Source organism: Anomalospiza imberbis, chromosome 20 (assembly GCF_031753505.1).
Source record: "Anomalospiza imberbis isolate Cuckoo-Finch-1a 21T00152 chromosome 20, ASM3175350v1, whole genome shotgun sequence".
In the NCBI taxonomy this organism is placed as follows: domain Eukaryota; kingdom Metazoa; phylum Chordata; class Aves; order Passeriformes; family Viduidae; genus Anomalospiza; species Anomalospiza imberbis.
This window is the reverse complement of record NC_089700.1, coordinates 65,604-87,373: the sequence shown is the minus strand read 5'-3', so window position 1 is coordinate 87,373 and position 21,770 is coordinate 65,604. Positions and strand designations below refer to the sequence as shown.

Below are 21,770 nucleotides of genomic sequence, written 5' to 3'. Positions count from 1 at the left end.
GGGGTGGGATGAGAGGAGCCCGGGCTTCGTGGAAGGCACGGACTGAGGTGCTCAGGTGCTGGGGGAGTGTGTTAGAAGGGGGTCTGGGGGATTTACGGGGCTTTATGGGAGGCAGGGGCTGAGAACAGGGCCTAGGAGGGGGTCAGGGTTATCCGTTGCTGAATGGGGGACGGCCGGGGCGGGGGGGTGCAGTACCACCGCCAGGGGCCGCCCTCCGCGTATTACCGGGGCCGCTTATACGCACACGGACATTCCCCCATTCCTGGTAGCGGCTGCTGACGCGGCGGCGGGAATATGGAGGTGGCGGCAGCGCTGGGCGGGTCGGGGCTACCGGGCGCCCTCATCGTCCTCATCCTTGTCCTGCTGCTGGCGGTCGCGCTGTACCTCTCTGCTCCGCGGGAGACCCCCACCGCCCCGCAGGACGGTGAGTACCGTGCGGACAGTGGGGCACCGGGCAGCGCGGAGCGGAGCGTAGCTGGACTGTACCCACCGACCCCTCCGCTCCCGCAGGACCCAGTGCGAACGGGCATGCCATGCCGAAGGAGCCGCGGAAGGCGAAACCGGCGGTGAGGGCTCGCAGGGAGAAGCCGCACCAGCACAACTTCGCACACCGGCTACTGGTGGCTGCCCTCAAGGTACCGCGTGTGTACGGGGCCGGTGCCTTCCCAGTGCTGATGCCAGTGTGCTCCTCGGTATCGGTGCCCCCCTCGATATTGGTGTCCCGCCGGTGCCGTTGTCCTGCCGGGGTCGGTGCAGGTGTCCATCTCAATGCTGGTGTCCCGCTTGTGCCGGTGTCCCTCTTCCCCCCGCCAGGTGCTGGTGTCCTATTGCTCCTCCCCATCCCCCCCACGTCCTCCGTGACCACTCTCTGTCTGCAGGGCCACAGCAGCCCGGTCACCTGCCTGGACTTCAGCAGCAACGGCAAATACCTGGCGTCATGCTCTGAAGACCGCACGGTGCGGCTGTGGAGCACCCGGGACCTGGTAGGGCGGGAGCACCGCTGCCTGCGCGCCAACATAGGTCTGGACCACGCTGAGCTCGTCCGCCTCAGCCCTGACTCACGGTACAGCCGGACCTTCTACTGGCACTGGGATGTCCTGCAGAGCCGCCAGTCTCATGGCTAAGCTGTGGTGGGATCAGTGGTGTTGCTCTGGGATGGGTGGAGGCAGCATCTCTCACTGGGTCATCACAGTATCACTGATCCATGGCCTTTCCTGAGAGCAGCTGACACTTAATAACAGAATTATAGTAGTTCAAGTTGGAGGGGACCTCTGGAGATCAGCTAGTCCAGTTCCTGGTGGGTTAATGTGGTTTTCAGGGCAAATATCCCTGTGCCCAGCTTGCTGCCCCCATGGAAGGTATCTGTTGAAGTCACTGCCAGCTGACTCTGCAGCTGGAATGTGTTGCTGAGTCTCTCCAGTGGTCAGGGGAGCTCTTGCTGGGTGGGAAATTTGGTGGAAAAATGTGTTTTGGCTTTTTGAAGCTCTCTTTTAGAAAGAGAGGAAGGGATCTTGTTTCCTGCTGTGGATAATAAATTTCATTCTTTTTCATTCAGTGTTGCAGTTGAACCAACACAGGGAGAGAACTTAGTGCCCTTGTAAATATTTTTACCTGGCAGCATATCCCTCTTCCCAGGTGTCCCTGAGTGACCTAGGCTGAGCTGGGGCTCAGAGCCTGTCCCTCCACAGGGCGTTCATTGTCTGGCTGGCCAATGCTGAGACTGTTCGTGTCTACAAGATGACCAAGAAGCATGATGGCAGCTTCACCTTCACTGCAACTTCTGCGGACTTCCCAAAGAAGCACAAGGCTCCTGTCATTAACATAGGGATTGCAGAGACAGGTATGGAAATGACCTGCTCACCTCTCCAGATCAGCTTTGATTTCCTTGTGAAGCTGCTGGATTCAAAGTGTGGGAGTTTTAGGCATTCTCAGGGGTGTGTACAGCACCAGTACTGAACTCCATAGTCTATTAGTTTTTTGGTTTTTTACTTAATTTGCTACCAACTGAACCAAAAGGTGTTTTTTTTCACACCAATATTATCCCTGTAACCAGCTTCCCGGTATGCACAGTTTCTTAATTTATGTTTTCAGGGATGCTGTTGCAAAGAGGTCTGGTCTCAATATTGAGAGGATTGCTGTTCTCTGGGCTGCCAGTCTCTCTTTAACCAGTCAGAAATCTCTCTAGTGAGTTAATATGGTCTATCTTAAACTTCTGCGATCATCTAGAACCGAGGTGGGGGTGGGTGGGTGGAAATTGCATTTTAGTGGTGAGGGCTTGATGGATTAATGTGTCAGGTATGTGCCAGTGGCAGTTGGAAGCAGGTGGATGTGAGTTCACCTCTGTAATATGAGAGCAGGGAAAATATTAACTGAGACTGGAGCTGTGAAAGTGAAAACTTAAATCTGCAACAAGTAGCTGGAATGTAAACAGGCAACTCCCTGCCTGGGCTTTGGCAGCAAAGGGGAAATGGGAACAAGCAGGAGTCCAGCATAGGCACAACCAGCAATCATGGATGATGGTGTTGTGACTGGGATTCAGTTACCTGCCTGCAATCCACAGCTTGAAAGGTGCTTATCCTCAAGCTGATTTTGGGCATGCAGGTCAGGTGGAGTGTTTGTTCCTGTTTGTGGCACAGCGCAGTGGGGCTGCACATGAGGCTCCCAGCTCTGCTTGTGGGCCTCAGGGTCCTGAGTACAGGGCACACATGAGCTCAGTGCCTGCTGCCTGCTTGGGAGCCAGGGGAGTACTGAGGCATAACCAGGAACTGAGTCTTCTGATACTGCTCTTTACTCTGTCCTAGGAGACTGACACTCCTTGGATTTTGGTGCTGCTGGTGGTTTTCTCCAGTTGCAGGGAGAGGTTATCCTGGGGCTTCATTGAGTCTGTGGCAGTGTTAGGTCTGGGGGCTCTGCTGATCTTTGCCTTTTTTTCCCCAGGGAAGTTTATCATGACAGCTTCCAGTGACACCACTATCCTGATCTGGAGCCTAAAGGGCGAAGTCCTGGCCAGCATTAACACCAACCAGATGAACAATGCCTATGCCACAGTGTCACCCTGTGGGAGGTGAGTGACAGGCAGGATTCCAGGCTGCTCCTTTGCACAGGATGGCATCAGTTCAGACCATTGGCAGTTAATTGTTATTGTAATGCAATTTTCTGAGGGTTCCACAGTTTAAAAAGGTATTTTGGCCCCCCAGGAGATGGAGCTGATGTGGGGTCAGGCACTCTTGTGTTGCTATCCTGTGTCAGCATCAGCACTGCTGTTCTGGTAACCTGCAAACAGCTTTGGCCTCAGGTAGCAGGGGTGGGACAGAGCAAATGGCCTCTGCAAAGAAAACAGCATTTTGAACTTGTCTGTGACCTCTTAAAGGTTAAATAAAGATTTTATTTCTGGGAAGTCTGTTTATCGGGAAAATCACTTGCTGCTGTAGGTTGATTTGCCTTGCTTCTGGTGTGAGGAGTTTGGGGATCAAAAGCATTTAGCTCTTCTACTTTGACTGAAGAGTTTCTCATTCCTGAGTTGTTCTGGTGCCCTTCCTTAGTGTTCCTTTTACCAGCCAGGTTTCAGGGAAAAGTGGAAATTCAGCTTGAGTGCAGGAGTCAGGACAGGTTTGCAGAGCTGTGGCCTTGCCTTGCTCAGGTTCTCTGTAAGAGGCAATCTGTGTCTCTGCTTCTGTTCCTTCACACAGGTTTGTGGCGTCCTGTGGCTTTACCCCCGATGTGAAGGTGTGGGAAGTGTATTTTAATAAGAACGGAGACTTCAGGGAGGTGACTAGGGCTTTTGAGTTGAAAGGCCACACTGCTGGTGTACAATCCTTTTCCTTCTCCAATGACTCAAGGAGGTATGTGTGTGTTACCTGCTCTGAGTTACCCTAAGGACATGTAAGCTCATCTCTTCCAGGGTTCACCAGCTGCACCACTGAGCTGTGGGGGGTAAAACACTGCCCTGGGGAGCCAAATCTGGCTCGTGACACTTGTGTATTCCCTGCTCATAGGAATGTCATATGGTTTAACAAGACCAAGTGCTGATGCTGCACCTGGATCAGGGCAACACCCAGTATCAATCCAGGCTGGGGATGAACAGACTGAGAGCAGCCTGGGAGTGCTCGTGGGTGAGAGATGGACATGACCCAGCCCAGAAACTCGCCTGGGTTGATCCCACAGCACGTGGGTAACAAGGGAGAGAGGAACTGTGCCCCTCTGCCCCACTCAGGTGAGACCCCACTTGCAGAGCTGCCTCCGGCTCTGGGGTCTTAGCACAGGAAGGACATGGAGCTGCTGGAGTGAGTCTAGAGGAGACACCAACATGATCAGAGGGATGGAGCAGCTCTGATATGAGGAAAGGCAGAGAGAAATGGAATTGCTCAGCCTGGAAAATAGAAGGCTTCAGATTATGTAATTGTGGCTTTCTAGGACCTGAAGGGAACTGACAAGAAAGATGGGAGAGGGGCCTGGAGTGACAAGATAAGGGGGAATGGTTTCAGACTGACGGAGACTGGGTTAGGTGGGATATTAGGAAGAAAGCCTTGGTTGTGAGGGTGGTGAGGCCCTGGCACAGGTTGCCCAGAGAAGATGTGGCTGCCCCATCTCTGAAGTGTTCAAGGCTGTGTTGGAAGAGGCTTGGAGCAGCCTGGTCTAGTGGTAGGTTTTTTTGCTTTGGAAAGAGAACACAGACTGTATCTGTGTATAGACTCACCCTTCCCAAGAGATCTCTCTCCACAGAGGATTCCTGGTTCATGGGCAGGGCAGAGTAAGAGGTGCCGCCCTTTTTCCATGCACTCACCGTGCTCTCTTTTGGCTGCAGGATGGCAACTGTGTCAAAGGATGGCACATGGAAGTTCTGGGACACAGATGTGGAGTACAAGAAGCAGCAGGACCCATATCTGCTCCTGACAGGGCAGTGTGCAGTGCTGGAGCCGTGCCGCATTGCCCTGTCCCCTGACAGCCGCACGGTCGCTGTGGCAGGCAGCACAGACATTGTGGTGTACAACACACGGCGCGGCGAGGAGGAGGAGCGTTTTCTTGGCGTGCACAGCCACTGTATCACAGACCTTGCGTTTGACACCACTGGCCGCTATGTCGTGTCCTGTGGGGACCACGCTATCCATGTCTTCCACAATGCTGCCGGGCACCGTGCCGTGGTGGAGGAGATGGAGGCCATGCTGAAAAAAACTGGGAACAAAGCCACACAGGAGAGGCTGGAGCAGCAGATCTCCAGCGCTCGCAAAGCGTTGGCTGCTATCTATGGCAAGAAGTACTAAGCTACCTGTACAGTAGGAGGCAACTGCGCTCTGCCCTGGGGATGTTGGTTTTAATAACTGTGAACAGCAATAATAAAAGAGTGCTCGAGTTCTTTCTTGCGTGCTCTGTGATGGCAGGACAGGGCTGGGGACAGTGGCACCTCCCAGTGTCACACTCCTGTGTTGTTTTCCGCCCAGGGCTTAGGTCATCAGTATCCCATGGAACTGATTGCTAAGGCAATGTCTACGAGCTCTCCCGAGCTTCGAAACGGGAGTTGTGTGGAATTGGGGTAGGTTTTTTGGTTAGTTGTTTGGGGTTTTTTTCCAAGAGAGCTGTCAAAGCTCAGTGTTGATACTAAACGGTAGGGATTCTGCTGCAAGGAACGGGGCAGTGCTGTAACGGTGCAGCAGACTTAGGGTGGCCCCATTCCCCCGGCCCGGGATCTCAGAGTGACCTCAGGGTTATCTCACGGTGGTGTGCAGCGGGACCTACCCCAAAGGAAGATGGCGATGCACTGTCGCCTCACCTGCGCGTCGTTTCCGTGTCCACTGTCGGGCGTGTGCGTCTGCGCAGGCGCAGCAGCAGGGGCGTGTCGGGCGTGGTGACGCAGAACGCGCAGCGCGCGGGCGGGCCACGCAGGGCGCGTGCGCGGGGCCGGGTGCGCTGGCGGGTGCGGCGGGGCCGGTGCTGCGGGGCTGCGTGCGCCATGTCGGGGCGCTCGGTGCGGGCCGAGACCCGCAGCCGCGCCAAGGATGACATCAAGAAGGTGATGGCAGCCATCGAGCGCGTCCGCAGATGGTGAGGGCGGGCCCGCGGGGGGGGGGGGGTGGGCCGCGCCGCCCGCGCGCAGCCAATCACCGCGCCGCGGGGTGCGACTCGGGAGTGCGCGCCCAACCAGCGGGTGCGGGCGGTGGCCAGTGGGATCGGGGCGGGGACGGAAGCGCCTGTGCTGGGCGGTTAGTCCAGCCAATCACAGTGCGGGGGGCGGGGGGAGTGCTGCGCGGTGCTGAACTGGCGCTCCTCTGGGCCAACCGGAGCGTGGCGGGATGGCGGGGTTTGTTGCCATGGTGCCCTAGGCCCGGTCCGGCCCGTCAGCATTGTGTCTCGCAGGGAGAAGAAGTGGGTGACGGTGGGTGACACGTCCCTGCGGATATTCAAGTGGGTGCCAGTGGCGGACAGTAAGGAGGTGGGTACCGCGCGTGGAGACGAGCCGGGAGCCACCGCCCACAGCCAGCCTAGCTCCCTTAACAACTTAAGCTGAGCTCTGAGCTTCCCCCAGCCGTACCGACCACCGAGGCCCCCCGAGCCAACTCCGAGCCCCTCAGTTCCGCCGAACGCCACCAAACCCCTCTGAGTCTCCTCCAAGTCGACCCCTGAGACCTCCCCAAGCCAGCACCTGAGCCCCCGCTGAGCCCTCCCAGCCCTGCTGAGCACCTTTGAGGTCCGGTCGAGATCCTCCGAGCGCTCCCAAGCCCCTAATCCCTCCCCAAACTGACCCTGAACTCCACCGAGTCCCTTCTGAAGCCCCATAAGTCCCTGTCAAGCCTTCTTGCTCCCCCCCCCCAAGCCCCAACGAGCCCCTTCAGCCAACCTGAGCCTCCCCTGAACTGTCGAGCACCCTGAGCTCCCTTCAGCCCCCTCCTGCTTCCCTTAAGACTCTCTGCTTGACTACTCCAAGGATTTGCTTTACTTGGTGCCATTCCTACATTGGCGTCAGCTCCTCCTCTCTTTCCTGATCCCCAGTCCCTTCATAGATGGAGTTTTGTCTCCCACTTACGAATATGCCCCCAAAGGCAAGGGAAAAGGCCGGCTTGAGCATATCCCTCTGGGCTTCTGGAGACAGAAAGGGGAATGTCTCCTCTGGAGCAGCATGTGTTTCTCTGACATTGTATTTGTGCTTTTCTTTCTCTCCTCAAGAAAGAGAAATCCAAATCGAGTAGCAGCACGGCCCGAGAACCCAATGGCTTCCCAGCTGACACCTCTGCCAACTCCTCCCTCCTTCTGGAGTTCCAAGGTGGGTTTGGCTGAGCTCCCTTCAACGTGGGGAAGGACTCCAAGGCTGTACAGCAGCTGGGACACTGCTGGTTCTGTGTGCTGCCTGTATGGGGAAGAGCACTGCTTGCCTCTGAGCACTGGCATAGAGTAGAGAGCTATGAAGTTGAGCTGTGGAGTTGGGTTGATCCATTTCTGGATTGTTTCTGTCTAAACAGTTCATTTTTGTTGTTAGAGAGTCTTAATGGGCTGTTTCTGGTATCTTCTGTGGGAAGCTTCACAGCTAACTGGAGGAGTGGGGTTTCCTGATCCCCCCTTTCCATTCTCTGCTGGGGAGAGGCCAGTAGCCCCTTCAGTCAATTTTGCTTTTCCAACAGTTATTTCCATGGACCTTAGGATGAAGGGGCAAAGGCTGTCCCTGGCCTTGCTCTTGGTCTAGGCACTGTGGTGCAGCCAGGAGAGGCTCCGGTAGTGCCAGACTTACTGCTGAAATAGAATGTACACATCTGCCCAGCCCCTGCTCTGTGTGCGGTTAAGGAAAATCAGGAGTTTGCTGGCACTTCCAGGAGATGAGGTGGAGTTATGTTGCAGCTCTGCAGTTTGGCAAGGTGTGTGTCAGGCCTGCTTCCTCACTGGGAGACAGGTGCTGAGTATTAATCCTTGTGTTGCTTCACAGAGGAGGAACAAAACCATAACACACAGCAGGAGATTCCTGCCCTTGAATGCCCAGGGCCCTCCCAAGCTGCAGATGTGGGATTTGGCAGTGCTCATTCTCATTCCCAGGGCAGGAACATTTCCTCTCCTGTGGCCAGTTATATGTATGATTCCCACTGTGTTCTGGAGGACTCAGTTCTGTGCCTGACAGCCCTTAGGCTGGTGGGGAACAGTGAATCCCCTGTTTAACTCTCTGACCATGCTCTGCCATCTCAGCAAGACCCTAGCTTGCAGTGCTGCCCTGGGCTGCCTGTGCCCCTGTGTCAAGGTGCTCTTCTTCACCAGGTGCTGTTTCTGCAGATGAGAACAGCAACCAGAGCTCCCTGTCTGATGTATACCAGCTCAAGGTGGACAGCAGCCCCAACTCCAGCCCCAGTCCTCAGCAGAGTGAGTCCATGAGTCCTGCCCACACGTCTGACTTCCGCACAGACGACTCGCAGCCTCCTACCCTGGGGCAGGAGACCCTGGAAGGTGGGTGCTGGGCCAAGAAGGGAGGAGGCAGATGGGTGGGCTCAGGGAAGGCCACTCCAGGGCTGTTGGTGGTCTGGTGGGTGGCCTTGGCACTGCTGGAAGCTGACAAGGCATTGGGGACTTCTGTAGCTAGGCGTTCTGTCCTGGCTCAGCACTGAGCTGGGTGCTGGGTCAGTATTTTTGTTGACCCACCTGTTCTCCCCAGAGCCATCCTTGCCTTCCTCAGAAGTGGCAGATGAGCCTCCCACTCTCACAAAGGAAGAGCCAGTCCCCCTTGAGACTCAGGTAAGGGAAGGGGGATTGAAGCCATCTCTAAATGTGCATGGACTCAGATTGGCCCTTTGACCATTGTTGCTGCTTCTTTTAGTAGAAGCATCTTGGTGGATGGACTTGCTCTGCAGTCCCGAAGTGTCCCCTGGGAGCTCCCAGAACCTCCTGGTTTCCTGAGCTTTGGTCTTTATCCCCTGGTTCAGTTCAAGTGTTGAAGTGTGAGGGAAGGATATGGGGGTGTGGGAAAACTATGATTCTGGCAGGCTCCAGGGCTGGAGTGGGTTCCCATTCCTGGTGCCCTGGGGTCTGTGCATAAGTGACAGCCTGGGCTGTCCCCATGGTGTGACACAGGCTTGTCTAGGTGTGCATAGCTTGGTGTCACTGCCTGTGACCTCTGGCTCTTGCAGGTAACTGAAGAGGAGGAGGACTCCAGTGCGCCACCTCTGAAGAGATTTTGTGCTGACCAGAACTCTGTGTGCCACACAGCCTCGGAGAGCTAACCTGCCTGGCCCGGCACCTTCGCCACCCCCTTGCAGAGCCGCCTGGCCCCACCAGGACCAGCACTTCCCTCCAGCCTGCCTCTTCCCCGGTGTCGGGGCTCCCACCACTCGCATCAAGTGCGCCCTGCCCTGCCCTGCCTGATGGATGGGGCTGCTGCCAGTACCTGCAAATTTGCCTCTATTTATTGGCTCCTTCTCTCCCTGCTCCCTGCCCTAGAGCTGGGGGTCTCTGCTGGGTTGGCTGCATGTGTGGGGGGGTTCTCCGTGGGGCTCCCTGCTCTCCATGGTCCCTGGGACACTGGCAGATGCTGTTTGCCTGCTTGTGGCTCCCCTGCCTGCCCTTCCCCTGGGTGCTGGGAACAGGAGGGCCACCTTCCACCTGCTCCGGGTGATGTGTTCACTCGGTTGTGGAAGCAGGTGGTGGTGGGTGTGGGGGGCAGTGAGGGGGCGGCCGGCAGGGACCCACTGGGACGCTGTGCAATAAGCTGCTAGTTTAAGCCATTCATGGTGGGAGAGAGGGGAGCACTTTCCCCTCCTGGAGGGCAGGTACTGACCGGTCTCGGCTCTGCCTTGGGGCACAACTCTTAATTGAGTGGAATCTGCAGTCCCCTGGGAACCGGCAGGGCAGGGGGAGCCACTGCCCTGTGCTGGAGGATTTTGCCCCGACCTAGGTACCCGCTTATCCCCGAGGTGGTGAAGGAAGCGGCAGGGTGCTGGAGGCCCCGGGAAGCGCTCCCACCCTGGGGCTCTGCCGCCCCCCAATACCCGATGCCCCCCCCAGCCCCACTCTTCCCCCCGATGCCACTGCATGTCCCGCCGAGTCCGTGATCGAGTCTGGTGAAGCTGGAGGCGCGGCCGCGCGTGGAAGTGGAAAGTTATTTTAGCACTGAATAGAATATTTTTAAAATTAAACTTTGAAATACAGATGCAGAGCACGATGTCGGCCGGGTGGGGATGGGTGGTGCGGGAAGAGAATGGAAGGGACGTTTCTGCTAAACGGGGCCCGGTGCAGGCACTCGCCGCCTGCCGCACCCACGGAGCCGGCCCGGAGCCCGATTCCCCGGGAAGTTCGGTCAGCGCCCCGTCGTCGTTCTCGACACTTTCCTCCCTGCCGGTGGCCGGCGCTGTCCGGAGTGGGCGGGGGACGGCCTTGATCCCGAGACGAAGCGGCAGCAGCGTCCGGCGGGGCCGGCTCGGGGCGGGTGGGAGGGAAGAGGAGCCAGGGGCGCCCCCTGCGCCCTGCGCCGCGGCTCCGAGCGCGGCCCCTGCCTGGGGCTTGGGGCTCTGCTCGCTCGGTTGCCGTCCCCGCTCACCCAAGAGACTCTGCCCGCGGCTGGGGGGTCCCTTCGCCGTCAGGGGCCACGGGGGCCGGGAGAAATTGGCCGCGGCTGCGCGAGGCGGGGATGTGTTTTGGACGTGACTTCGAGGCAGTGCCAGAGCGCCCAAGCAATTCCCATCATTAACCCGCGGCCTCCGTACCAAGCCCGCTGAGACCTGACTGCCCTTGCAATAAATTATTTTAATTTTCACTTTCATTTTCCAATGTTTCCTTTTTCCCAAGTTTTCTTGGTCCACATACCTTGTGTGTGCCCTTCTCTGCATGTCCAGAGAAGGGTAGCGGAGCTGGGGAATGGTCCTGGAGCACGTTTTATAAGGAGCAGCAGAGGAACCTGGGGGTGCTCAGTCTGGAGAAAAGGAGGCTTAAGGGGGAACTTCTTGCTCTGAACAACTCCCTGACAGGAGGGTGCAAGCAAGGTGAGGATTGGGCTCTGCTCCCACAGAACAAGGAGTGGCATGAGAGGAATGTTATGAATGAGGTCCCATGTGGCAAGCACATTTCTCTCTCTCTCTCAGGATTTTTATAAAAGTGCACAGAGAGAAGTGAAAGAGAAAACAGTTTCTATTTCTGCTCCTTGTTTTTCTCTTGTGGAATGTGTTTGGAGAATTGTTTACCTAGAGCGAATGCCTGGTTGGATCACGGTGGATTGTTTGGGCTGATGGCCAATCAGATCCACCTGTGTCTGGACTATGGTGAACAGGGTCACGAGTTGTGAGTTTGATAGTTAGAGAGAGTAGCATGTCATTTTTAGTATCCTCTTTTATATAGTATATTAATGTATCATAGCATAATTATAATAAAGAATTCATTCAGCCTTCTGGAATAAGTCAGACATCATCATTCTTCCCATTGGGTTTGCCGACATCTACAACAGTCCCATATGTCTAATTTAATATACCACAAACTTTAAATTTAGCAGCAGTTTTAATTGAGACAAAATAATACAATCAGATATAATTCAGTAGTTACAAAAAGAAATTTGTCAGTAGTTCCAATAAAGCATAAGCAAAAACTGATTGATCGGGGTATGTGGAGGGCTTCCCATCCTGCCTCACGTACAAAAGGCAAAAGGATCCAAACACAACTTATATACTGTATGCTAATGCATATTCATTAATAGTTTGCCATAAATCTCCTCTTATTTCTGATTATTGAAATCTACGTCATTCTACTGCACAGTGCATGCTCCCATTGTTGTTATGGGGTCTTCTGGTCTCTTTGGGAGTCTCCTTGGAGGAAGGCCGAAGGTCTTCCTCACATGTCCTCTGGATAACCTGGCAGGTAGCACATGCACATTGAGCTTGGTGTTATATAAGTAAGCACTATGATCCAATTAAACCTTATTTATTTCATAGATAAGACCACTATTTTAGACTCCCTGTCTGGAATGGTCCCAACGTTATTCATATTCAAGGTCGATCCTGCTCTGGGAGTTGTTTTAACTTCAGTTGGTGCCAATTTTGGTTTGGGAATCAGTTCCTGACTTCTGTCAATTATGTGTTGGGAGTTTTTCCTCCTCAAGGCTGTTTCTGCTTTTGGGTATTCTTCTTATTCCAACATTACATCCTATATCTGGTTTCTCACAAGAATCATCTGTAAGGGAACCCTCCTGCTCTTAAATACTGATCACATATACTTTTTCTTATTTTCCCAAATTATTTATATAATTACAATTTTATTAGCATGAATCACATCCATTTATCACAGGAAACAATCTCAAGTTTTCTCAGGGGAGATTTAGGTTGAACATCGGGGAAAAGTTTCTTCAGTGAAAGGATTGTCCAGCTCTGGCACAGGCTGCCCAGGCCAGTGGTGGAATCACCATCTGTGGAGGGATTTAACAGATGTGTAGATGTGGCATATGGGGAGGGACATGTGTTAGTGGTGGCCTTGGCAGTGCAATGGGACAAGTTGGACTCCATGGTCTCAGAGAGCTTTAGCAACAATTCTGTTCAATTCTGAATCCTAACAATGCTGTGATAATCATGAAGTAATTAGCAAGTGTGTGCATTGCTGAATTCAGGAGGAGGAATATTGAGAATGTAGAGTGAGGACAGGAATTATTACTGCTGCCCTGTGTTCAATGGTGACCCTCAATCCTGGATGGTGCTGGGCACTGTCAAGGAGGAGAGTGTGGGGGACTGGGCACTGACCAAAAGGCTGAGTATCAGGAAATGGATGGAGTTCATGACAGCTGCAGACCCAGATAAAACCTGCATTTATGTTAGTTTCAACTTCATTTTCGTGTCCTGCTGTAAATGTTCAGGAGGAAAGATCAAATTGTTTTCAGGGTGTTCTCACCAAACCTAAAAAGGGCCCTTTGACCCATGCCCAGCCACAGGCACTGGGATGATGGTGCAGTTACTGGCCTGCAGTGGCACCCCTATCCCTGAATTCATTCAGCAGGACTTCTTGAAGCACTACCAGTCATAGAATCATGGAGTGGTTTGGGTTGGAACACAACTGCCCACAAGACACTGGGTTGCCAGGCTTTATTTCATATGGGAAAGGGCCATCAATTCATGGTCAGGCACTGTAATCCAAAAATGAGATTCTGCCTCCTAAATTTGCAAGTATCAGAAGATTCCTTCCAGATGAAATCTGCCAGGCTCTGGCTGGCCTTGGAATCTTGGTGGCTGTGTCTCAACTGCCCCTAGACAGTGGGTTGCAAGGCCTTCCTTCCTATAGAAAAGAGCTAACATTCACAGTCACTAATGTGGTGGCTAGAAGTGGGATTCTGGGGCTAAAAGTGGGATTCTGCCTCCTAAAATTGTGAACATTGGAGGATTGTTACAAGATGAAAGCTGCCAGGAGTTATGGCTCTGGCTGGCTTTGGACTCCTGGGAGCTGCCTCTGAACTGCTCCTGAGACACTGAGTTGCTGGGTTAAGAGTAGTTGTAAGGGGTAATGGTTAGGGTAGTAGTTACAGTAGTTAAAAATGGTAATTTTTCTTATATTTTATACATATATATATATATATATAAATAATTTTAATAAAAACTGATTTCCAAATACAACCCTTTATCTACTGTTTTATATGCAGGATCTTAAGAGTATAAGAAATTCTAAATACAGATATGTAGGGTTTGAAAATACAAATGTACCTTTTGTATAAATAATTGAAACAAGAAAAGGCTTGAAAATTGAAGAAAATATGATCTCTATGAAGGCAATAGAAATAGTTCTGTGTATTCAAACAAAATGTGGTTTTGTGCGTCACTCCAAGACAGTCTGAGATCTTGGTTGGGACTTAAATTGCTGCTGCCACCTGGTGATAAGTACGGGGTACTGCGCATATATATTTATTTAATTACTCAGTAGTGTCACCTGCAGACTAAAAGCGTTACTGCAACTAAGATATGAGTAACACGGGCAGTGACTTGTCGAAGCGTCATTGTGGCGCTTTCCATGCCTGCTGCTGCCTCCTGCTGGCCCTGGCACACACGTGGTACCACGCGCGAGACCCAGCTGCAGCAGCAGTGGCTGAGGAGAGTTGTAGTGAGCCAAATGAGGAGGGAGGGCTCTTGCTATGTGCTGTTGGGCTTTGGCTTCAGGAAGTCACATGACTTGAAGTCTTCGAACACAAGCCCTTTGAGGAAACACTGAGGCAGCTGGGGTTGTTTAGGCTGGAGGAAAGGAGACTCAGGGGTGACCTTATCACTGTCTACAACTCCCTGAAAGATGGTTGTAGTCAGGTGTGGGGTGGTCTCTTTTTCCAGGCAACAACTGACAGAATGAGAGGACACGTTCTTAAGCCATGCCAAGGGAAACTTAGGCGTGATGTTAGGAAAAAGTTTTTTACTGAAATAGTGATAAAGAACTGGAATTCTCTGCCCAAGGAGCTGGTGGAGTCACCATCCCTGGATGTGTTTAAAAAAAGATTGGATGTGGCACTCAGTGCCATGGTTTAGTTGAGGTGGTGTTAGGGCATGGGTTGGACTAGATGATCTTAAAGGTCTCTTCCAACTTAGTGATTCTGTGATTCTATGATGATAATGTGCTCAAGACAGTAGAGGAGCCAGGAATTGGCATCCGTCCACTCTCAAGATGGTGAGCATGACAGGAAGTCATGTGCCATAACAGTCAAGATGGCGGATCCAGAGCAAACTCGTAGAGCTACTCTCAAGATGGTGAAGATTTACCGGAAATTGCATCACACAACACATTTAAGATGGCAGTAATGGCCAGAATTCATTACAGTGAAGTCAAGATGTCCTTCCCAAGATGGTGGCAGGCTAAAAATGAACTTTGGGAATGAATGCAAAATTGCATTTTGGGAAGACATCTCTTCTCAGAAAGGTGTTTTCCAGCACGCTTGAGCACAACCTAGACCTCAACCTCCAGCTTGCAGTGCAGTATGGCTTGCAGTGCTTCCTGGTGTGAGGATAATGGTGGTGGAGCAGTGGTGATGGAGAAGGGCAGAAGGTTAGAGTAAGGGGTTAGGGTTAGGGTAAGGGTTAGGATTAGAGGTTAGGGTTGGAGCTTGCAGTTGCCACTTGGTTCCCAGAGATTGCATTGTGTCTTCATGGTCTCCTGGGTGCCATGAGGTGTTCCTATGTTGCAATGGACACTTGCTTCCATCAGATTCCTTTAGAACACAGTGGCCTACTAGGTGCCTTGAAAGCATGCTTTAAAAAATGGAGCCTTGTTCCTACCAGGCCTGGCACTGTCCCAGGACACCTGTTGCCCCTGATGTCCGAGTTAATCAAAGTAGATCCTTGGACCCATGAGATTCCATTGCAGCACAATGGTCTTCTGACTTCCATGAGTCTTTGCTGTGTTACAATGAACACCTAGTTCCACCTTCCCTGGCAGTACACAAGTGGAACCTGTGTTCCATGAGGCCCTGTGTTCAAAATTGCAATTTTTTCCCCTATGACTCCATTACATCACAGTGGTCTCCTGGGTTCCATGAGGCCCTGCTATGAAAGAGTTGGCACTTGCTTCTATGAGATTTCATGGTCTAACAATGTTCTTCTGTGTTCCATTAGGCCCTGCTATGTCACAATGGACACTTGCTTGCACAAGCCTTGTAAACGTCTCATTGGCACCTGGGTTCCATGAGGCCCTGCTGTGTTAACAGCTTACTCTTTGTTCCATGAGACTCTATTGCCTCACAGTGGTTACCTTGGTTCCTTTGTGTCACAATGGAGCCTTGGTGTCTTGAGATTTTCTTGTGTCACAACAGCCTCCTATGTTCCATTAGGCCCATCTGTGTCGTAATGGACACTTGCTTCCATGAGCAATGGGGATGTCCCAGTGGTACCTGTGTTCCATGAGGCTCTGCCATGTTTGCAGTTGACACTGCATTCCCCAAGATTGCATGGCATCACAGTGGTCTCCTGGGTGCCATGAGTGTGTCTCATGAAAACTTTAGTGTGTCCATGAAAACTTACTTTTATCAGACGCCATTGCAACACAGTAGCCACTCAGATGCCATGAGGCCTTTTCGTGCAATAATGGAGCATTGTTTCAACTAGGCGTTGCAATGTCTCAGTGGCACCTGTGTTCCATGAGGCCAATCTTGCTCAGAGTAGTGCCTTGAATCCATGAGATTCTCCTGCATCACAATGTTCCCTTTAGTTAGATGAGAGCCTGATGTGTTTAAAACTGACCGTTGGTTACTTGAGATTTTATTGCATCACAGCCGTCTCCTTGGGTCCATAAGGCTTGGCTGTGTTTAGAAGCGACACATGGTTCCCTGTCGTCCTGTTCTTTTAACAGTTTTAAAGTTCTTTTAAAAGTTTTTTATGCCTTCTGATGTTTACATATTTCTACTGGAGTTTCTCTCTCACTGTTCATGTAAATAGTGATTGTTTTAAATTCTTCTTTGTGAGAGAAGAGAGTTGATGGGACTGTTAGTTTGACCAGTGTGGTTGGAAAGGTGTCAATTCCATCCTCCAACCCACTGTCACTTTTCGAATTCTATATATTGCGAGGTCAGAAATAAAATTTCCCCCCTTTTGTTCTTTTGCATCTTAGAGTGCGTGCATGAGTTATTTTGTGTCATAGTGCGACATCTGGTGGTCGCCGTGTGTAGGACAGCTGTGGGTGAGGTCTTTAATTCTTGACCCCCTCTCTGCCTCTCTGCCTTCATGCCTTCCTGTCTGCCTGCAGTGCTTGTGGTCAGGGCAACCCCTGTGATTTCTGTGGAGGACTCTCTGGCCTTGGATGTCTGGAAAGCTCTTCTGGAGCGAAAGAGGGCTTTAAGCAACTGTTTTACTGGGGCAAAGACCATGGGTTCTTTTCAGCCCCTGAGGAGGCGTTCTCCAGGGAGGCATGGGGTCTCCTGGGAGAACACCTCATGGGCTTTCTCTCTGCTGGTTTTAGTGCAGATGTGGTGGCAATACTGTTGTAATGGAGACGGATTGATAAGCTTTGGCAGGACTTTGAGTCTCCCAGCCCCCCAGCCTCTGAACTGGGTGACACTGAAGTCTTTTCGGAGGCTGAGGTGAATTTTGAGTCCTTGCATGAATTGGAGCCTTCCCCCCAGGATGCTGTGCTGGGTGATGGTTCTGGCTCTGATCGCGATTCTGGTTCCTCCGGGGTGGATTTGGCTCCCGGCCAGCGGATGGGGGAGCCCCGTGGACCTCTGGGGGTCCTGCAGTGTCGGCGGTGCAGACCCTGTCCCTTTCCACGCGGGGGGGGGGGGCGGCAGAGCGGGGCGGAAACACCCTCTCTGTGCCTTTCCGGCGCTCGGGGGCTAAGGGGAACCCCTGGCTCAGCCTCCACCTCTGCTGGAGCCTGATTCTGTGACAACACTTTGTCCAAACTGTGGGGTTTCCACAACATATCCCTTGGAGACACCACTCTTCCCCCATGCTGGGGGAGGCTGGCCCTGGGGAGGGCCTGGCAGGGGCTGGTCCGTCTCCACCGCCCCATCCCTCCTGTGGGTACCAGGGCTGCAGCAAGTGCGGGCACTGTGGTGTTTACCTTTGCCGCAAAAGGTGACGCTTGCCGGCAGGAGACCCGTGTTTCCCTGGGGTCGTGGGTCTTCTTCCTAGGCCTTGTGGACACTTCCGCATGTCAGGTGACTGTACGTCCGAGGGAGCACGAGCGGTTTTGTCAAGAAGTCAAAGCTAAGGTCGAGAATGTACTTGATTGTGCCTCCGTGCGTAGACTCCCGGGGTGCGGAGATGGCTGCTCTGGCCCTGCTGATGCTGCAGGGGACACGATATCGGGTGCTGTTGAGCCGACTCCCAGTCAGTCATCTGCTTCTGTCCCTGTGGAGTCCACGGGACGGGACTTGGCAGGTGCTGCCACCTTACCAGGGGGTCTCCAGGCTTTCCCTGTGCTCAGGGGTGTTACTCATAACACCCATCAGCCTTTACCACTGAAAGCTTTGATGGAACTCCGTGATAAGGCTGGAAAATATGGTCTGAGTGAAGCGATATGCAGAATAAATAAACAGACTCCATGACCTGGGGTAGTTATGAAGTGGGTATGTATGTCAGCGCCCAACACAAGTGAGAGAGCTCTCAAAAAACTTGTGCCCCGAGCCTTAGTCTGACCCACACCTTTATTCCCAATGATGTTCCATATGCAACACATTACACAACTTTTCCATGCATATTCAACCCCTGGCCCTGCCTGTCCTCGCCTCTCATGCTAAATAGGTTCATGCCCTTCTGGGCACGTGTGGTTTGCTGTGGTGGTCGCACGGGGGTCTCGGGGGTCTTCTGAGGCTGAAGATTTTGGTCTTCCTCATTACTGAACTTTTGAACTTTTCCTCTCTGCGTGTGTGTTTTCGGTCCTTCAGTGCTTATCTGTGAACGTCTGTCAGTCTTGATAGGCTTGGAGACAGAGGGGATTCTTCATCTGGGTTCTTTTCATCCCTGGGTATTGTTCTTTTATGCAAGAAGCTTCAGAAATTTGCATTTTCTTATGCCCTTTGAACCATGGTAGAGGTTCCTTAAGTAAAAGGTAAAAATTCAACATATAATCCTACAAGCTAAAATATAAATGCTTAATTCATTTTGTTAACTTAAATGAGTTCCAAAAATCTCTGTTTCATGAGGTCTGTTGAAGTCATGCAGATGCTTCGAGTGTTTGCTGCTGATTTACTGACACCTTATGATATTCAAAGCTTGGCTTGGGTTCTTTTTCAGCCTGTAGAATACAACCTTTTTGAGTCTAAATGAACTCAGCTGGCGGCTAGAGCAGTGGAGCAAAATGCTATGTTGGGCCAACAGGATCCCAGACATGTGACTGGTACTGATGTGCTGCTAGGCACAGGCAATTATGCTGATCCTCAGGGGCAGGCTGGCTTTGCTCCCCTGGTGCTGGATCAGTGCCAGACAACAGGCATGGTAGTGTTGATTCAGACCATAGAAATGGCTGCTCCACAGGAGTAATTTGTGACTGTTGTCCAGGGAGCTGATGAGTCTTTCCTATGATTTGCAGACAGGCTGTATGCCCCTGTGGAGAAGCAGGTGGGAGATCCTGAGGCAAGGAAGCTTTTGCTTAAACACCTTGCCAGAAATAACTGCAATGCCGATTGTAGGAGAATCATAGAGGCTCTTCCTGGTGTTCCTTCTGTCCCTCGGATGGCAGAGGCCTGTGCAAAGGTAGGCACCTCAGGTCATAAGATGGCTGCCTTGGCTACTGCTGTGCAGCCTGCCATGGCTACTGCAGTACAGCCGGTCTGGGCAATGCCGCAGGTGGGCAACGACAGCAGGGGAATGATCAGGCCTGCAAGAAACAGAGAAAGAAGGTACAGCTGGTCAAAACTCCCTTGTTTTTTTGTGGTTGGTGTGGAAGGCTAAACCATACTGCAAATGTCTGCAAGGCGACTGTTCATGCTAATGGTCAGGCTTTGCCAGGCTCAGGAACGGGAAGTGGAGTGCAAAGGGAAGATGCACCCAGACCCAAGCTTCTCTCCAAGCCCCGGTGCCGATGGAGGACTGCTTAGCTGGCTTGCAGCCAGCACCCACGGCTCAGCAGGTGTTGATGTCTGCACAGCAGCAACAGTTGTCTCAGATTCTGGCAAAATACACAAGGTTCCCCTGGATGCCGTTGGTCCCTTGGGTGAGGGCATGAGTGCTCTCCTTATGGGGAGGTCTAGTGCCACCCTTCAGGGCATCATTGTGCATATGGGACTCATTGATACAGATTCCACAGGACAGATTTGTGCCATGGTCACCACACCCACCCCTCCATCACGATCCCAAAGGGGATGCGACTTGCTCAACTTGTGCCTTTTAAGTTTTCTGTTCAGGACAGTTGATCAGTCGCGAGGTGACAGCGGCTTTGGATCCACTGGGCTGCCTCAAGTTCACTGGTCTGCTGTCCTGACCGAAAAATGTCCCGAGATGCTGTGTACCCTGTGCATCCCTGGTGTGATGCTTCCAGAGATCCATCTCCGCGGGCTTCTTGACAGCAGTACGGATGTCACAGTTCTCTCCCTTGCCGCCTGGCCCCCGGAGTGGCCCTTGGATGCAGTGGAGACACCTATTGTGGGATTGGGAGGAACAGCATGTTTCTACATGAGCCAGCAGCCCCTGCTGATGGCGAACCTAGAGGGACAGACGCCATTATTCGGCCTCACGTTACTTCAACTAGTGTTAACCTCTGGGGGAGGTATATTCTGTCCGCATGGGGGGTGCGCATTGGGACGGATTTTTGATGGGAGCCACTTCAATGAAAGGCACAGAGTGTCCTACACCTCCTTTACGGTGGCTGGTGGACAAACCTATCTGGGAGAATCAGTGGCCCCTCCCTCAAGACAGATTAGTCGCCCTTCAAAACCTGGTGCAGGAGCAGTTGGACCAGGGTCATCTGGAGCCTTCTACCAATCCCTGGAACACTCCTGTCTTCTGCATCAAGAAAAAATCTGGAAAATGGAGGTTGTTACAAGACCTCCAAATGGTCAATGCCGTGATGGAAAGCATGGGAACATTGCAGGTGGGCATGCCGTTGCCTACCATGCTTCCCGCAGATTGGCCGATCCTCATTGTGGATTTGAAGGATTGTTTTTTTACAATTCCTTTGCATCCTGATGACAGACCAAAATTTGCCTTCCTGGTGCCAGCAATCAACAATGCTGAGCCTGCACAGCAATATCAATGGAAGTTTTTGTCCCAGGGTGTTGTGGTTTGACATAAAAGAGAATTTTTTCAGAAAGTTAGGTCAAACCAATCAGCAGTCAAGTTTAGATATTAGCACCTGGAATGGCCACTGAAGGTATGGGCATGCCTCTGAGAACAAAGGGAGTTAAAAACAAGAACTCCCAAGAGAGCTGCCTCTTTAGTTCCAGTCAGAGTGCTGTGCAGACCTCCCCTGCCCAGCCACAGGCTGGGTGGAGGAGGAGAAGCCATGCGGCTTGGTTGAGGTGAGTTGAGGGGGCTGAAGGACTAAAACCGAGCCAGCTCCTGTAAAAACAAAAGGGTGGAAAGAAGCAGAAATGCTTTTGTCTCCCGCCCCAGCGGGAAGGAGATAGAGAGTTTGACAGCACCTCTAAATTTGCCGGTGGAGGAGAAGGAAGAGCGGGGGGAGGTGCTCAGCTTTAGCTTTAAGAATTAACTTTTGAGCAGAAATTTTAGCTGTCCGGGGAGTCTGAACTTTTAACCCTTTCCTGAAAAATGAAGGCTTTGTAAAATATTACTCCAATTTAAAGTAGAAAAGAGACAGTCTAAAATCTGAAATGTGAGAAGAAGAAATTTTCGTGTAAAAAGAGATGATAGAGTAGCTTATAACTAGACTTTTCATGTTAGCCATAAACTGAACTAAATTCTCCTGCAATAGAGACTGCATTTTAGGAAGATGCAGTGGTGAACTAAAAAGACCTGCTTCAGCAACTGCCAGCACAAGAATAGAGAGAACAGAGAAAAGCTGAGGTGGGACTGGTGATGCCCTCTACCTTCAAGAAGAAAATAATCTCTGTTCTTAGACCCTCGGCCCCAGGCGGAAATGGGGAGGGACCGTAGTCCCAAAATAAAAAGCTGAACTGTTGTCTCTTTCAGTCCGTGGTAAAGCATCCTTAAAAGAGCCTTATAAACAGTCTGTCCATGCACAGTAGTGAGAGCATTGTAACATAAAAAGGAGAGTGTCACACTAGCAAATTTTTTCCAGGCGGTTGCCATGTGTAACATGGAAACACAAGAGTGGCAATTGTGTTTCCTGGGGGAGTCGGTGGTGCAAGAGAGACTTCTCTCTCTTTTAAGAGACTGAGTATTGATTATCTGAAGGGTGGCAACTTAATCAGGAATCCTGAGTAGTGTCTCACTGTAGTTTTGTTTAGAAAT

At 52.0% G+C, this 21,770-nt stretch overlaps 2 protein-coding genes across 4 annotated transcripts; both read left to right on the top strand.

Moving 5' to 3' along the window:
- Window positions 1-149: 149 nt before the first annotated feature.
- TBL2 (transducin beta like 2) lies at window positions 150-5,352 on the top strand. The gene is made up of 7 exons (XM_068210048.1): window positions 150-424; window positions 511-635; window positions 879-1,063; window positions 1,689-1,840; window positions 2,938-3,064; window positions 3,690-3,842; window positions 4,805-5,352. The coding sequence occupies exons 1-7, from the start codon at window positions 295-297 to the stop codon at window positions 5,259-5,261; spliced, it is 1,329 nt and encodes a 442-aa protein (XP_068066149.1). The 5' UTR covers window positions 150-294; the 3' UTR covers window positions 5,262-5,352.
- Window positions 5,353-5,853: 501 nt separating this feature from the next.
- BCL7B (BAF chromatin remodeling complex subunit BCL7B) lies at window positions 5,854-9,318 on the top strand. 3 transcript variants are annotated; one of them, XM_068210049.1, is made up of 6 exons: window positions 5,854-6,039; window positions 6,352-6,427; window positions 7,159-7,255; window positions 8,248-8,418; window positions 8,624-8,703; window positions 9,096-9,318. In XM_068210049.1, exons 1-6 carry the CDS (start codon window positions 5,948-5,950, stop codon window positions 9,186-9,188), a joined length of 609 nt encoding a protein of 202 aa, XP_068066150.1. In that variant the 5' UTR covers window positions 5,854-5,947; the 3' UTR covers window positions 9,189-9,318. The 3 variants fall into 3 exon arrangements, with proteins under 3 accessions (XP_068066150.1, XP_068066152.1, XP_068066151.1); XM_068210051.1 differs by having other exon boundaries at window positions 5,858-6,039; window positions 8,233-8,418; XM_068210050.1 differs by having other exon boundaries at window positions 5,862-6,007; window positions 8,233-8,418.
- Window positions 9,319-21,770: the final 12,452 nt, after the last annotated feature.